This window comes from Myxine glutinosa, chromosome 5 (assembly GCF_964187855.1).
Source record: "Myxine glutinosa chromosome 5, kmMyxGlut1.1, whole genome shotgun sequence".
Taxonomy (NCBI): Eukaryota; Metazoa; Chordata; class Myxini; order Myxiniformes; family Myxinidae; genus Myxine; species Myxine glutinosa.
The window spans coordinates 196999037-197013967 of NC_136265.1; the positions used below are offsets into that span (position 1 = coordinate 196999037).

Here is a 14931-nt window from a genome sequence, read left to right on the forward strand (position 1 = left end):
ACTTAGTCATCCATATTAGTAAAATATTTACTCGTATAATCATACACTCACGCATTTACTTAATCACCTGCTACCACCAGATTCCTTGTGTCCACCTTGCACTTCTTCAAGAGATAGTTTGACTTTCACCTGCAACGCAGAGGTAAATTATTTTGTTTTCACTGTATTTTACTTTGTAGAAGAGATGAACGTGGTTGTCCATCTGTACTTGTGATGATAAATAATTTATGGGGAATACACAATAAACAGATAAAGTAATGAACAGTACGTTAGATTTAAAAAAGTGAATGAATGAATGAATGAATGATTTTTTAAATTGAATAGAATTGAAATGATAGATTTTAAAAAGTAAAATAAAGATTTTTTTAGCTCACCTGGAACGTAGTTCCGGGGAGCTTATGGGATGGCGCGTTGTCCGTCTGTCAGTCCGTAAACACTTGCAACTTCTCCTCCAAATCTGCTGAGGGGATTGTAACCAAATTTGACAAATTATATTTGGTATGTTGTAACTCAAGTGTGTTTACAGCATTAAAACATCGGATTTGCCTACAACATGTCATAGGTCACGACGAGGTCATTTTTCGGACATCATCAAAACCGGTAATATATGTGTTGAGGTTTGTTACATACTGTCTACACACCAGGTTTCAGCTTTCTAGCTACATTAGGAAGTACCAGATTGACCAAAATTGATTTTTCAATATGGCCGCCCTGCCGCACCTATTTTTGGGCGTGCAATGCCCAAATGCAATCCCAAACTAGTTTATGTCTTAAAGATGCTGCTTAACAAGTTTCACCAACTTTGATCAGTATTTGTGACTTTTAGAGCGTAGACGTCGAATTGTTTACAGACGACAGACAGACAGACAGGCAGACGGACGACAGACTATGGACACTGGGTGTCGACAAAAACTCAGCTGGACATAGTCCAGTTGAGTTAAAAAAACAAAAGCTTAATACACTGTAAATGAAAAATAATGGGTCAGTGAAATTCGAACAAATCTAATCAATACTTGTACGTACATTTGTGTAACAGGGACAGGATTTGCAACTGACTAAACAATGTATGAAACTCAGGAACATAAAAATAAACCCGTCCCTAATAGCATTAAGTTGCATGCACGCTTGAACGCACGCGCACGTGCACTTGACCTTGGGTAACAACATGGCGCCGATTGTTTAGTTGGCCAAACTCTGTCTATCTACAGCACTGGGACTGGAGCTGTTGCGCCATTGGAGCCAATGTAAACCCAGTCCTGCGGAACCCATGTGCAGTGTATTACCCCATGGAACAAAATGCAACTCCGACTTGGGTTGTGTCATGCCTTTCACCTCTTAATCCTGCAGATACATCACAATGTAATCCTGCAGATAATTTTCCTCGTCACACACACAACCTGTCCAGCAACATATGAAACATTCAAAATGGAGGCAATTTTCATAAAGAACCTGTTATACAAAATGGAGGCAATTTTCATAAAGAACCTGTTATACAAAATGGAGGCAATTTTCATAAAGAACCTGTTATACAAAATGGAGGCAATTTTCATAAAGAACCTGTTATACCAAAGACACCAGGACAGGACTTACTGTATATTATGGTTTACAAGATCTAGGCAAATGGAAGACCACAACGAGACAGAGGACAAATGTTGATACGAACTACCTGGAGTCACGTTTGGGCACAACACGAACAACCAAGGGAGAGACCAAACAGGAAGAGATGTATGAGAAGAGGGGAGGAACAATAACCTGTAAATAAGAGTGTTGGGTTAAGTGGCGTTCATAGGGGGTAGGAGGGAGGGAAGGGGGATCACATGACATGGTATATTACTTGTTTCACACCCTGGAGGAAAGAATGCATTTGAAAACTAGAAAGGTACTCGCGAGAACACAAGCCTCCACCAGGATGAACAGTTTACGTTTCGGATTCACTGATAGGCCGGATCTGGATTCGGTCCTGAACCAAAACCTAATCGGTTTGCTCGTCACCTTCCCAACTCATCCACCAAGTATCTTCCGAAACCATCCATTACTTTTTCAGATGTCGTGCAAAACATCGGTTTTGGCTCCATCTCTCAATGGTGAAGAATGACTTAAAAATTCGTGTGTCCGGATCGGACTCTTCACCAAAATCGAATCAATTCTTTCTTACCTGTTTTCACACACACAAAACCTGTCCACAAAGTTTTGGCTGAATCGGTCCAGAACGTTTTGAGAAATCCTGTTCAAAAACAGACAGGGATGAAAATATAACCTCCGGCCACTTTCGTTGGAGGAGGTAAAAGGTATGAAAAGATTTGTGAAGGTGTGTAAATGAAGGATGAAGAGATTTGTGAAGATGTGTAAATGAAGATTGAAGAGATTTGTGAAGATGTGTAAATGAAGGATGGAGATTTGTGAAGATGTGTAAATGAAGATTGAAGAGATTTGTGAAGATGTGTAAATGAAGATTGAAGAGATTTGTGAAGATGTGTAAATGAAGATTGAAGAGATTTGTGAAGATGTGTAAATGAAGATTGAAGAGATTTGTGAAGATGTGTAAATGAAGAAAACCACCGTTTAGAGGCCATTTTTCCCCGCAAAGCGGGGGTTGGCCTTTTTCGGGAACCGTGGTTGTTGTTGTTTTTTGGTCCCCTTTTTGAAGCAATGTTTTACGGCCGGATGCCCTTCCTGACGCCAACCCTTTTTGCCGCCTTCAACGACAAACAGGGAATTACCAGTGAACTGGTACTCAATTAGCCGACCTCGGAAGGATGACAGGCTGAGTCAACCCCCCTGGCGTTAATTCGGCGATCGACCGAGATTCGAACCCAGGATCCTAGGTATCCCAAGCCGGCACCCTAGCCGCTAGCCCAACACCAGGGAAGATGTGTAAATGAAGGATGAAGAGATTTGTGAAGATGTGTAAATGAAGATTGAAGAGATTTGTGAAGATGTGTAAATGAAGATTGAAGAGATTTGTGAAGATGTGTAAATGAAGATTGAAGAGATTTGTGAAGATGTGTAAATGAAGGATGAAGAGATTTGTGAAGATGTGTAAATGAAGGATGAAGAGGTTTGTGAAGATGTGTAAATGAAGGATGAAGAGGTTTGTGAAGATGTGTAAATGAAGGATGAAGAGATTTGTGAAGATGTGTAAATGAAGATTGAAGAGATTTGTGAAGATGTGTAAATGAAGGATGAAGAGATTTGTGAAGATGTGTAAATGAAGATTGAAGAGATTTGTGAAGATGTGTAAATGAAGATTGAAGAGATTTGTGAAGATGTGTAAATGAAGAAAACCACCGTTTAGAGGCCATTATTCCCCGCAAAGCGGGGGTTGGCCTTTTCGGGGACCGTGGTAGTTGTTGTTTTTTGGTCCCCTTTTTGAAGCAATGTTTTACGGCCGGATGCCCTTCCTGACGCCAACCCTTTTTGCCGCCTTCAACGACAAACAGGGAATTACCAGTGAACTGGTACTCAATTAGCCGACCTCGGAAGGATGACAGGCTGAGTCAAGCCCCCTGGCGTTAATTCGGCGATCGACCGAGATTCGAACCCAGGATCCTAGGATCCCAAGCCGGCACCCTAGCCGCTAGCCCAACACCAGGGAAGATGTGTAAATGAAGGATGAAGAGATTTGTGAAGATGTGTAAATGAAGATTGGAGAGATTTGTGAAGATGTGTAAATGAAGATTGAAGAGATTTGTGAAGATGTGTAAATGAAGATTGAAGAGATTTGTGAAGATGTGTAAATGAAGGATGAAGAGATTTGTGAAGATGTGTAAATGAAGGATGAAGAGGTTTGTGAAGATGTGTAAATGAAGGATGAAGAGGTTTGTGAAGATGTGTAAATGAAAGATGGAGATTTGTGTTGATGTGTAAATGAAAGATGAAGAGATTTGTGAAGATGTGTAAATGAAGGATGAGGAGATTTGTGAAGATGTGTAAATGAAGGATGAAGAGATTTGTGAAGATGTGTAAATGAAGGATGAAGAGATTTGTGAAATGTGTAAATGAAGATTGAGGAGATATGTGAAGATATGTAAATGAAGGATGAAGAGATTTGTGAAGATGTGTAAATGAAGGATGAGGAGATTTGTGAAGATGTGTAAATGAAGATTGAAGAGATTTGTGAAGATGTGTAAATGAAGATTGAAGAGATTTGTGAAGATGTGTAAATGAAGATTGAAGAGATTTGTGAAGATGTGTAAATGAAGGATGAAGAGATTTGTGAAGATGTGTAAATGAAGGATGAAGAGGTTTGTGAAGATGTGTAAATGAAGGATGAAGAGGTTTGTGAAGATGTGTAAATGAAAGATGGAGATTTGTGTCGATGTGTCAATGAAAGATGAAGAGATTTGTGAAGATATGTAAATGAAGGATGAAGAGATTTGTGAAATGTGTAAATGAAGATTGAGGAGATATGTGAAGATATGTAAATGAAGGATGAAGAGATTTGTGAAGATGTGTAAATGAAGGATGAGGAGATTTGTGAAGATGTGTAAATGAAGATTGAAGAGATTTGTGAAGATGTGAAAATGAAGATTGAAGAGATTTGTGAAGATGTGTAAATGAAGGATGAAGAGATTTGTGAAGATGTGTAAATGAAGGATGAAGAGATTTGTGAAGATGTGTAAATGAAGATTGAAGAGATTTGTGAAGATATGTAAATGAAGGATGAAGAGATTTGTGAAGATGTGTAAATGAAGGATGAGGAGATTTGTGAAGATGTGTAAATGAAGATTGAAGAGATTTGTGAAGATGTGTAAATGAAGGATGAAGAGATTTGTGAAGATGTGTAAATGAAGGATGAAGAGGTTTGTGAAGATGTGTAAATGAAGGATGAAGAGATTTGTGAAGATGTGTAAATGAAGGATGAAGAGATTTGTGAAGATGTGTAAATGAAGGATGAATAGGTTTGCGAAGATGTGTAAATGAAGGATGAAGAGATTTGTGAAGATGTGTAAATGAAGGATGAAGACATTTGTGAAGATGTGTAATTGAAGGATGAAGAGATTTGTGAAGATGTGCAAATGAAGGATGAAGAGATTTGTGAAGATGTGCAAATGAAGGATGAAGAGGTTTGTGAAGATGTGTAAATGAAGATTGAAGAGATTTGTGAAGATGTGTAAATGAAGATTGAAGAGATTTGTGAAGATGTGTAAATGAAGGATGAAGAGATTTGTGAAGATGTGTAAATGAAGGATGAAGAGATTTGTGAAGATGTATAAATGAAGGATGAAGAGGTTTGTGAAGATGTGTAAATGAAAGATGGAGATTTGTGTCGATGTGTAAATGAAAGATGAAGAGATTTGTGAAGATATGTAAATGAAGGATGAAGAGGTTTGTGAAGATGTGTAAATGAAGATTGAGGAGATATGTGAAGATATGTAAATGAAGGATGAAGAGATTTGTGAAGATGTGTAAATGAAGGATGAGGAGATTTGTGAAGATGTGTAAATGAAGATTGAAGAGATTTGTGAAGATGTGTAAATGAAGGATGAAGAGATTTGTGAAGATGTGCAAATGAAGGATGAAGAGGTTTGTGAAGATGTGTAAATGAAGATTGAAGAGATTTGTGAAGATGTGTAAATGAAGATTGAAGAGATTTGTGAAGATGTGTAAATGAAGGATGAAGAGATTTGTGAAGATGTGTAAATGAAGGATGAAGAGATTTGTGAAGATGTGTAAATGAAGGATGAAGAGGTTTGTGAAGATGTGTAAATGAAAGATGGAGATTTGTGTCGATGTGCAAATGAAAGATGAAGAGATTTGTGAAGATATGTAAATGAAGGATGAAGAGATTTGTGAAATGTGTAAATGAAGATTGAGGAGATATGTGAAGATATGTAAATGAAGGATGAAGAGATTTGTGAAGATGTGTAAATGAAGGATGAGGAGATTTGTGAAGATGTGTAAATGAAGATTGAAGAGATTTGTGAAGATGTGTAAATGAAGGATGAAGAGGTTTGCGAAGATGTGTAAATGAAGGATGAAGACATTTGTGAAGATGTGTAATTGAAGGATGAAGAGATTTGTGAAGATGTGCAAATGAAGGATGAAGAGATTTGTGAAGATGTGTAAATGAAGGATGAGGAGATTTGTGAAGATGTGTAAATGAAGATTGAAGAGATTTGTGAAGATGTGTAAATGAAGGATGAAGAGGTTTGCGAAGATGTGTAAATGAAGGATGAAGACATTTGTGAAGATGTGTAATTGAAGGATGAAGAGATTTGTGAAGATGTGCAAATGAAGGATGAAGAGGTTTGTGAAGATGTGTCATGAAGGATGAAGAGGTTTGTGAAGATGTGTAAATGAAGGTTGAAGAGATTTGTGAAGATGTGTAAATGAAGATTGAAACAATTTGTGAAGATGTGCAAATGAAGGATGAAGAGGTTTGTGAAGATGTGTAAATGAAGGTTGAAGAGATTTGTGAAGATGTGTAAATGAAGATTGAAACAATTTGTGAAGATGTGTAAATGAAGGATGAAGAGGTTTGTGAAGATGTGTAAATGAAGATTGAAGAGATTTGTGAAGATGTGTAAATGAAGATTGAAACAATTTGTGAAGATGTGTAAATGAAGGATGAAGAGGTTTGTGAAGATGTGTTATGAAGGATGAAGAGATTTGTGAAGATGTGTGATGAAGGATGAAGAGATTTGTGAAGATGTGTAAATGAAGATTGAAACAATTTGTGAAGATGTGTAATGAAGCATGAAGAGATTTGTGAAGATGTGTAAATGAAGTATAAAGAGATTTGTGTCGATGTGTAAATGAAGGATGAAGAGATTTGTGAAGATATGTAAATGAAGGATGAAGAGATTTGTGAAGATGTGCAAATGAAGATTGAGGAGATATGTGAAGATATGTAAATGAAGATTGAAGAGATTTGTGAAGATGTGTAAATGAAGGATGAAGAGATTTGTGAAGATGTGTAAATGAAGATTGAAGAGATTTGTGAAGATATGTAAATGAAGGATGAAGAGATTTGTGAAGATGTGTAAATGAAGGATGAAGAGATTTGTGAAGATGTGTAAATGAAGATTGAGGAGATATGTGAAGATGTGTAAATGAAGGATGAAGAGATTTGTGAAGATGTGTAAATGAAGGATGAGGAGATTTGTGAAGATGTGTAAATGAAGTATAAAGAGATTTGTGAATATGTGCAATGAAGGATGAAGAGGTTTGTGAAGATGTGTAAATGAAGTATGAAGAGATTTGTGAAGATGTGTAATGAAGGATGAAGAGATTTGTGAAGATGTGTAAATGAAGGATGAAGAGATTTGTGAAGATGTGTAAATGAAGGATGAAGAGATTTGTCTTGACCTTGGCTTGTACCATCAGCAGGCTAGCTCCAGGGAAGAAGTGGACGCGGCTGCAACAGCACTACTCCAGAAGCTGGACGCCACCCGTAGGACCAGATGGACTGAAATAGTTGAGTCGATCGATTTTACCCACTCTAGTCACAAGGCGTGGCAGACCATCAACCAGCTGACAGGCAGAAATACAATGCCATTCAGGTGCCCGGTGACAGCAGACGCCATTGCGTCCCAGCTCCTGAAGAACAGTCGCTTCCCAGATGCAGACAAAAACTTTGCCCGCCTGACGTTGAGTGAGGTGTCTTCTCTTTCCAGGGCGGCCAGCGCCGATGCCAATCTCTCTGGAGACTTCACAGCAGCCGAACTCAGTGCGGCCATGAGCAAACTCAAGCCGGGTAAGTCACCAGGCCGTGACAACATCCATCCGGAGTTCGTCATCCACCAGAGCACAACAACATCTGGTTGGCTGTGTTCGTTCTTCTCGTCGTGCCTCCGGAGGTCCAAGCTCCTGAAGACCTGGCACCGTGCTTCCGTCATAGCCCTGCCGAAGCCGAACAAACCTGCGGAAGATCCCAAGTCCTACAGACCGATCTCGTTGCTCTGCGTCCCATTTAAGATTCTGGAGAGGATGATCCACAGCCGCATCGACCCAGTGGTGGACCCACAGCTCCCGCGGGAACAAGCCGGTTTCCGTCGTGGCAGGTCAACAGTGGACCAGGTAACATTACTCACACAAGATATCGAAGACAGCTTCCAGGACAATGAGAAAGCTGGCGTAGTGTTCCTGGACCTGACAGCTGCAGACGACACCGTTTGGCACCGTGGACTCCACCTGAAGTTGCTGAGGACAATCCCGGACCGGCATATGGTGAACTTCATCATGGAGATGCTGTCAAACCGCAGCTTCGTCCTACAGACCAGCGACGGCCAGCACAGCAGGCTCAGAAGACTGAGGAATGGTGTCCCGCAGGGTTCTGTTCTCTCGCCGATGCTGTCTAACATCTACATCTACGACCTGCCGGATACAACATCCAGAAAGTACGGTTACGCGGACGACCTGGCCATCATGCTGCGACGACCAACATGGAAGGTGATGGAAAACGGTATCAACCAAGACATGGGCACCTTGGTCGCCTACCTCCGGAGGTGGCGTTTGCAGCTCAGCATTGGTAAGACAGTGTCAGCGGCATACCATCTTAACAACAGAGAAGCAAAAAGGGAACTGGACGTGTTCGTTGACAACAAATGCCTGGAGTTCCAGCAAGCCCCAAAGTAGGCTACCTCGGTGTCCGCCTAGATCGGATACTGTCCTTCAAGCAACACCTAGAAGACGTTAAGGCCAAGGTGACATCAAGGGTCTCGCTTATCCGACGTCTCGCTGGTACGACCTGGGGAGTCTCCGCCAAGACCCTACGAATATTCACGCAAACCCTGGTCTTCTCTGCAGCCAAATACTGTGCCCCAGCCTGGAGCAGAAACCCACATGTGAGAAAGGTTGATGTTGCCATAAACAACGCCCTCCGCATTGCAGCTGGTTGCTTGAAGCCCACCCCGGCATTCCACCTGCCAGCCCTAGCGGGAATCGCCCCGGCCGGCCTCCGACGGGAGGCCGCTACCCTCGCCCTGGCAAGGAATGCCCAGAAACACGACTGGCACATCCTGCACAACACCACAACGATAGTGGCACCTCCAAGCAGACTCAAGTCCCGCCATCCCTACAACAAGGCGGCATAAGAGATGCTCAGTTCTATCCCTGAGGACCTGTCTAGAAGCGCATGGCTGGCGGCATCTTGGAAGCAGGTGTGGGAAACGGCCGGGTGGCAGACAGCGCCGCGTGCGAGTGCGGCGAGCCTGTGCAGACTGCCGAACACATAATTACCACCTGCCCCCTATACAGACCACCTTCAGAAGCCGGCCTCTTCAACGTAGGACCAGAGACGAGGGCATGGCTGCACGACACTGAGCTGGCCATCTGATGATACACGAAAGAAGAAGAGATTTGTGAAGATGTGTAAATGAAGGGTGAAGAGATTTGTGAAGATGTGTAAATGAAGGATACCTCTTGGTAAGTGTGACGAACGCGCGCGTTTGGACCCGGAAACAGAATTATGACGCGGCCCGTTAGGTCATGGCTTACCAAGAGGATATCACAATCGATATGCTCTACCTTGACGTTTTTCATTCAGTGTGAAAAACAAACAAACCAATTGTTAACTCGACTGTGGTTCCTTAATTTTACCACATGAATTGAGTTGTATTAATGTTAGCTCGACTATGGTGCCCTTAATACTACTACCCAACTGCAAAGCCGCAATGAGCCGGCGAAGCCAAAGCCTCTTGCCACTATTTTACCCATCACTATGGCATCAGTAGGTTAGGTAGTTGGTAGTAGGTAGGTGTAGTAGGTACCGTACCTGGTAAGACTTGGTAAAAGAGAAGAGCAGACAGTCCTCCCCAAATACCTACATACAATAAATGTCACAAGAAGCTTAAGGAAGTAACTATACGATGTGCTAGCTTAGGGCCTATTTTAAGAAATTTTAACTGGGCTTAACATACGTTTTCACAGTATGTGTGTAGTCTTCTACCTTCAGTCGCTGTCAGGACTGGTTCTCTCCGGGCACTGCGCCTTCCTCCACCAGAAGAAGTTAGCTTGCAGTAAGATCAGTGCCGACAGATCAGATGATAGCGCTGTTTCAACGGCAATGTGTGACTGTCGTTAATCAAACCGTGTTGATGGCGCTGATTGGCTGACCTAAGCTGATCGCCGATTGGTCAGCTCACAAAATTTCGCAAATTCAGACCTAAAATGACACCATTTGCATTCTGGATGAGATTAAAATTGATAAAATTTACTTCTTGATTAATTCGGTGAATTCCGTCTCAACTTCGGATATTTCCGGCCGTGAAAAACTATCCCCTACGGCCGCGAGATTTCTAAAAAAGTAATTCTTCGTCAATTTTAGAATATTTGATGCCGTTTTCCCCCTCCGAAACGCGTAATAAGCTTTTTTGAAATATTTTTTCAAATGCTCGAATATCATTGGTTCCGGTGTTTGGTGACGATTTTCGTTGAAGATAACGAGGTTGGTCTTAAAGTATTTTAATTTCAAATTAGAGGTGCATAAGATTGTGAATCAAACAAAGACGGGTGAAACAAACACCTATTGAACTTTTTCGCAATTTTTTTATGCATACTTCCGCATCCGGAATATGGCGGCCTCCATTGAGTGATTTGGTTTTTGAAATATTTTTCCAAATGCTGGAATCTCATTGGTTCCGGTGTTTGGTGACGATTTTCGTTGAAGATAACCAGGCCCGTGCGGGCCGAGGCTGGTCTTCAAGTATTTTAATTACAAATTAGAGGTGCATAAGATTGTGAATCAAACAAAGACGGGTGAAACAAACTCATATTGAACTTTTTTCAATTTGTTATGCATACTCCCGCATCCGCAAGATGGCGGCCTCCATTGAGCGATTTGGTGCGTCACAGCTTCGGAATTCTCAAGCCAAGGGATCCAGCATAATCTGGTTTTCCAACATAATACGTACGCATTCATTGACAACACCGGCTTCGCCGGCTATTACCACATGAATTGAGTTGTATTAACATTAATGTTAGCTTGACGATGGTTCCTTAATTTTACCACATTAATTGCTCGTTTTCTTGTGACGTCATCGGAGCACGCGCGCAGGGCACCCTGGGACACCTCGGCCATTTTGATACCCTCTCGAACAACGTCGTCAGCGGATTCACATTAAATAGTTTTTGTTCACGACCAGACATGCCAATTTGCGGCGTATTTCGTTGTTCAAACAGGCCAGGCGTTAGGCCAGGAGTTAAGTTTTACAAAACGCCCAAACTTCTACTGAATCAGGGTGAGGAAACGAGAAATCTAAGTGAAGAGAGGCGGCGTTTGTGGAAGGCTGCCATCAATCGCAGTGACATCCAAACAGAATCACAGTGGGATCGCACACCTGTCTGCTCCGAGCATTTTGTTAACAGTAAGTAAGAACATGTTTCGTGGAATGCGAAACCTGGAACATAAAAGTATTGAATTTGAAACTGTCCAATAAACTTTCTAAAGTTATGTACTCTTATCAACTCGGTCAAAATGAATCTCGATTTTATCATGTGAAGAACGTGCTATGTATTCGTTGCTTACATGATAAATATAGGTGATGACTTATGGCCATACGCACAAAGCACACATGGCGGCACTCACTTCGCACTGTGCGTCACATGTCTACAAAGTATGCACACAGCCACACATGCATGCACAGCTTAAAACTGCAGTGGTTTTTGAACAAATGGAGGGCACTTAATCAATCAGGTCCATAACATGAACACAAGCAGCTTTAAAAAATACATGTTTGTTTAATATATTAATACCTTGGATCGAATCAAGTGGACGTCATTCAGTTCTTTGTGTAGGATTTGTCGCACCCATCCATCTTGGTACAACCTGTATGCCTCGAGGGATGTTGTATTAACATTGATGTTAGTATGACTATGGTTCCTTAATTTTACCACATGAATTGAGTTGAGTTGTATTAACATTAATGTTAGTTTGACTATGGTTCCTTAATTTTACCACATGAATTGAGTTGTATTAACATTGATGTTAGTTTGACTATGGTTCCTTAATTTTACCACATGAATTGAGTTGTATTAACATTAATGTTAGTTTGACTATGGTTCCTTAATTTTACCACATGAATTGAGTTGTATTAACATTAATGTTAGTTTGACTCTGGTTCCTTAATTTTACCACATGAATTGAGTTGTATTAACATTAATGTTAGTTTGACTATGGTTCCTTAATTTTACCACATGAATTGAGTTGTATTAACATTAATGTTAGTTTGACTATGCTTCCTTAATTTTACCACATGAATTGAGTTGTATTAACATTAATGTTAGTTTTCCTATGGTTCCTTAATTTTACCACATGAATTGAGTTGTATTAACATTAATGTTAGTTTTCCTATGGTTCCTTAATTTTACCACATGAATTGAGTTGTATTAACATTAATGTTAGTTTGACTATGGTTCCTTAATTTTACCCCATGAATTGAGTTGTATTGACATTAATGTTAGTTTTCCTATGGTTCCTTAATTTTACCACATGAATTGAGTTGTATTAACATTAATGTTAGTTTTCCTATGGTTCCTTAATTTTACCACATGAATTGAGTTGTATTGACATTAATGTTAACTCGACTACGGTTCCTTAATTTTACCCCATGAATTGAGTTGTATTGACATTAATGTTAACTCGACTATGGTTCCTTAATTTTACCCCATGAATTGAGTTGTATTAACATTAATGTTAACTCGACTCTGGTTCCTTAATTTTACCACATGAATTGAGTTGTATTAACATTAATGTTAGTTTGACTATGGTTCCTTAATTTTACCACATGAATTGAGTTGTATTAACATTAATGTTAGTTTGACTATGGTTCCTTAATTTTACCACATGAATTGAGTTGTATTAACATTAATGTTAGTTTTCCTATGGTTCCTTAATTTTACCACATTAATTGAGTTGTATTAACATTAATGTTAGTTTGACTATGGTTCCTTAATTTTACCCCATGAATTGAGTTGTATTGACATTAATGTTAGTTTTCCTATGGTTCCTTAATTTTACCACATGAATTGAGTTGTATTAACATTAATGTTAGTTTTCCTATGGTTCCTTAATTTTACCACATGAATTGAGTTGTATTGACATTAATGTTAACTCGACTACGGTTCCTTAATTTTACCCCATGAATTGAGTTGTATTGACATTAATGTTAACTCGACTATGGTTCCTTAATTTTACCCCATGAATTGAGTTGTATTATCATTAATGTTAACTCGACTCTGGTTCCTTAATTTTACCACATGAATTGAGTTGTATTAACATTAATGTTAGTTTGACTATGCTTCCTTAATTTTACCACATGAATTGAGTTGTATTAACATTAATGTTAACTCGACTACGGTTCCTTAATTTTACCCCATGAATTGAGTTGTATTAACATTAATGTTAGTTTGACTATGCTTCCTTAATTTTACCACATGAATTGAGTTGTATTGACATTAATGTTAACTCGACTACGGTTCCTTAATTTTACCCCATGAATTGAGTTGTATTGACATTAATGTTAATTCGACTATGGTTCCTTAATTTTACCCCATGAATTGAGTTGTATTAACATTAATGTTAGTTTGACTATGGTTCCACCCCCATTAATTCTCTCGGTTTGTTTACAAACCTTGAATGTAAAAAGAAAAATCCAAGGTCAGAAACGTGAAGTTACAAAACGAAAAGGTGATCAATTCGAAAGGTAATCCGGAAAATGTACGAGTAGCACTTCCGGGCTACCTTTCGCATCGTCGGTCGCAGGTGTTTGCGCTTTTGAATGCTTTTTACACCGCTCGCGGTGTAAGACAATCTGCAGCGTTTCTCATATATATATTCTTGTCTGTGCACATCGGGAAGCAGTAAAAGTGTTATGGTGCGCCATAGTGAACTACAGCGGCAGGTGCTGTCCCTCTATCGGCAGCTGATGCGGGCGTCCCAAGGCAAGCCGGGATTCGTGTCCTTCGTGCGTTCTGAGTTCCGACGCCAGGCGGCACTTTCCCGCCTAGACGTCCAGCGCATTCACTTTTTATTGCGCAGAGGGCGAAGGCAGCTGTTACAACTGCAGGAAAGCTCAGCTCAACAGCTCCTTCACTTCGGGAATCCTCCGCAGAAGGCCAGTTAATGGGCGCACCTTCGTTTGTGACCACGCCCATCTTCGTTTATGATCACGCCCACGCCGCACCTTCGTTTATGAGCACGCGCACGCCGCTTGGTAACCCCACCCACGTAACCTTCCATTCCTTTCACTGCAGGTGCGGATCCCGTGACGTCACAAACGCGGTTGCTCTCATTTTTGTCCATAACACTGAACCTGAAAGTAACTGCTGTTTGGCCCATCCATCACCATGACGACGAGGCCATCACTATGGCAACGAAGATTTTCGATAGTCTTGCGATTCAAATGGAAACTGCCAACGGGAACTTGCACACAAAGGGCCAATCGGACCATCATGCCTGTGCTCCATCCACCGATTAGACATCGTCCTTGATATTAAGGAAATGTTTGCCGTGTCCCACATTTCTTGAAAAGCAGGAAGATGAGTGAGGTCGGGATCTTCCATGCAAGAGAGTACGGAAGTGGATGTATGGAATGGTCTACCTGGCAAAGAAGTGGCAATTTCGCTCATTCGACAAGGATTTTACACATCGAAGCCTCATTGTTGTCATGTGATGCATTTTATGGATTTTTTTTTTCTTCCGCACAAACCTACTAAAAAAAAATATGCAACAGGTGCCGATCTGTAAAATTCCTCAGCATGTTATACATCTCCAACCAATAAACGTTTGTTGTCATTCTCAATTGGAATCTTGGACTCGATGGTGTGCGTGTGGTATTGGTAAACACCGCGAAGGTACCTGTATTGTCATCCGACAACAGCACGAGACATCACGTTGGCTTCAGGTGCCACCAAAGGGAATGCTGTGAAGACTCCAAGAACACCTTGGTTTTGCACGTGTGTGTGTGTGGTGCTGCACTGGATTCATTT

At 40.6% G+C, this 14931-nt stretch overlaps 2 protein-coding genes across 8 annotated transcripts in view; one reads left to right on the forward strand and one right to left on the reverse strand.

Annotated features, from left to right (window-relative positions):
• Positions 1-12051, reverse strand: part of LOC137426530 (uncharacterized) — a 50825-nt gene extending 38774 nt beyond the window's left edge. For 2 of the 7 annotated variants that reach the window (XR_013623672.1, XR_013623667.1), the window contains exons 1-4: positions 11698-11781; positions 9893-10108; positions 375-460; positions 68-129 (exon numbers count right to left, since the gene is read on the reverse strand). The gene's annotated coding sequence lies outside the window, so the exon portion shown is untranslated. Of the gene's footprint in view, positions 1-67; positions 130-374; positions 461-9892; positions 10109-11470; positions 11583-11697 lie in introns of those variants that run through there. The other 5 variants (XR_013623671.1, XR_013623666.1, XR_013623668.1 and 2 more) reach the window with 4 other exon arrangements.
• A 1373-nt stretch (positions 12052-13424) lies between these two features.
• On the forward strand, positions 13425-14744 carry SDHAF1 (succinate dehydrogenase complex assembly factor 1). Its single transcript, XM_068115149.2, has 2 exons — positions 13425-14057; positions 14197-14744. Exons 1-2 carry the CDS (start codon positions 13815-13817, stop codon positions 14209-14211), a joined length of 258 nt encoding a protein of 85 aa, XP_067971250.1. The 5' UTR covers positions 13425-13814; the 3' UTR covers positions 14212-14744.
• The last annotated feature ends 187 nt before the right edge of the window (positions 14745-14931 follow it).

What these genes read in the sequence shown, in the direction of transcription:
- SDHAF1 (XM_068115149.2), top strand. Translation starts at nt 13,815, where the DNA reads ATGGTGCGCCATAGTGAACTACAGCGGCAGGTGCTGTCCCTCTATCGG.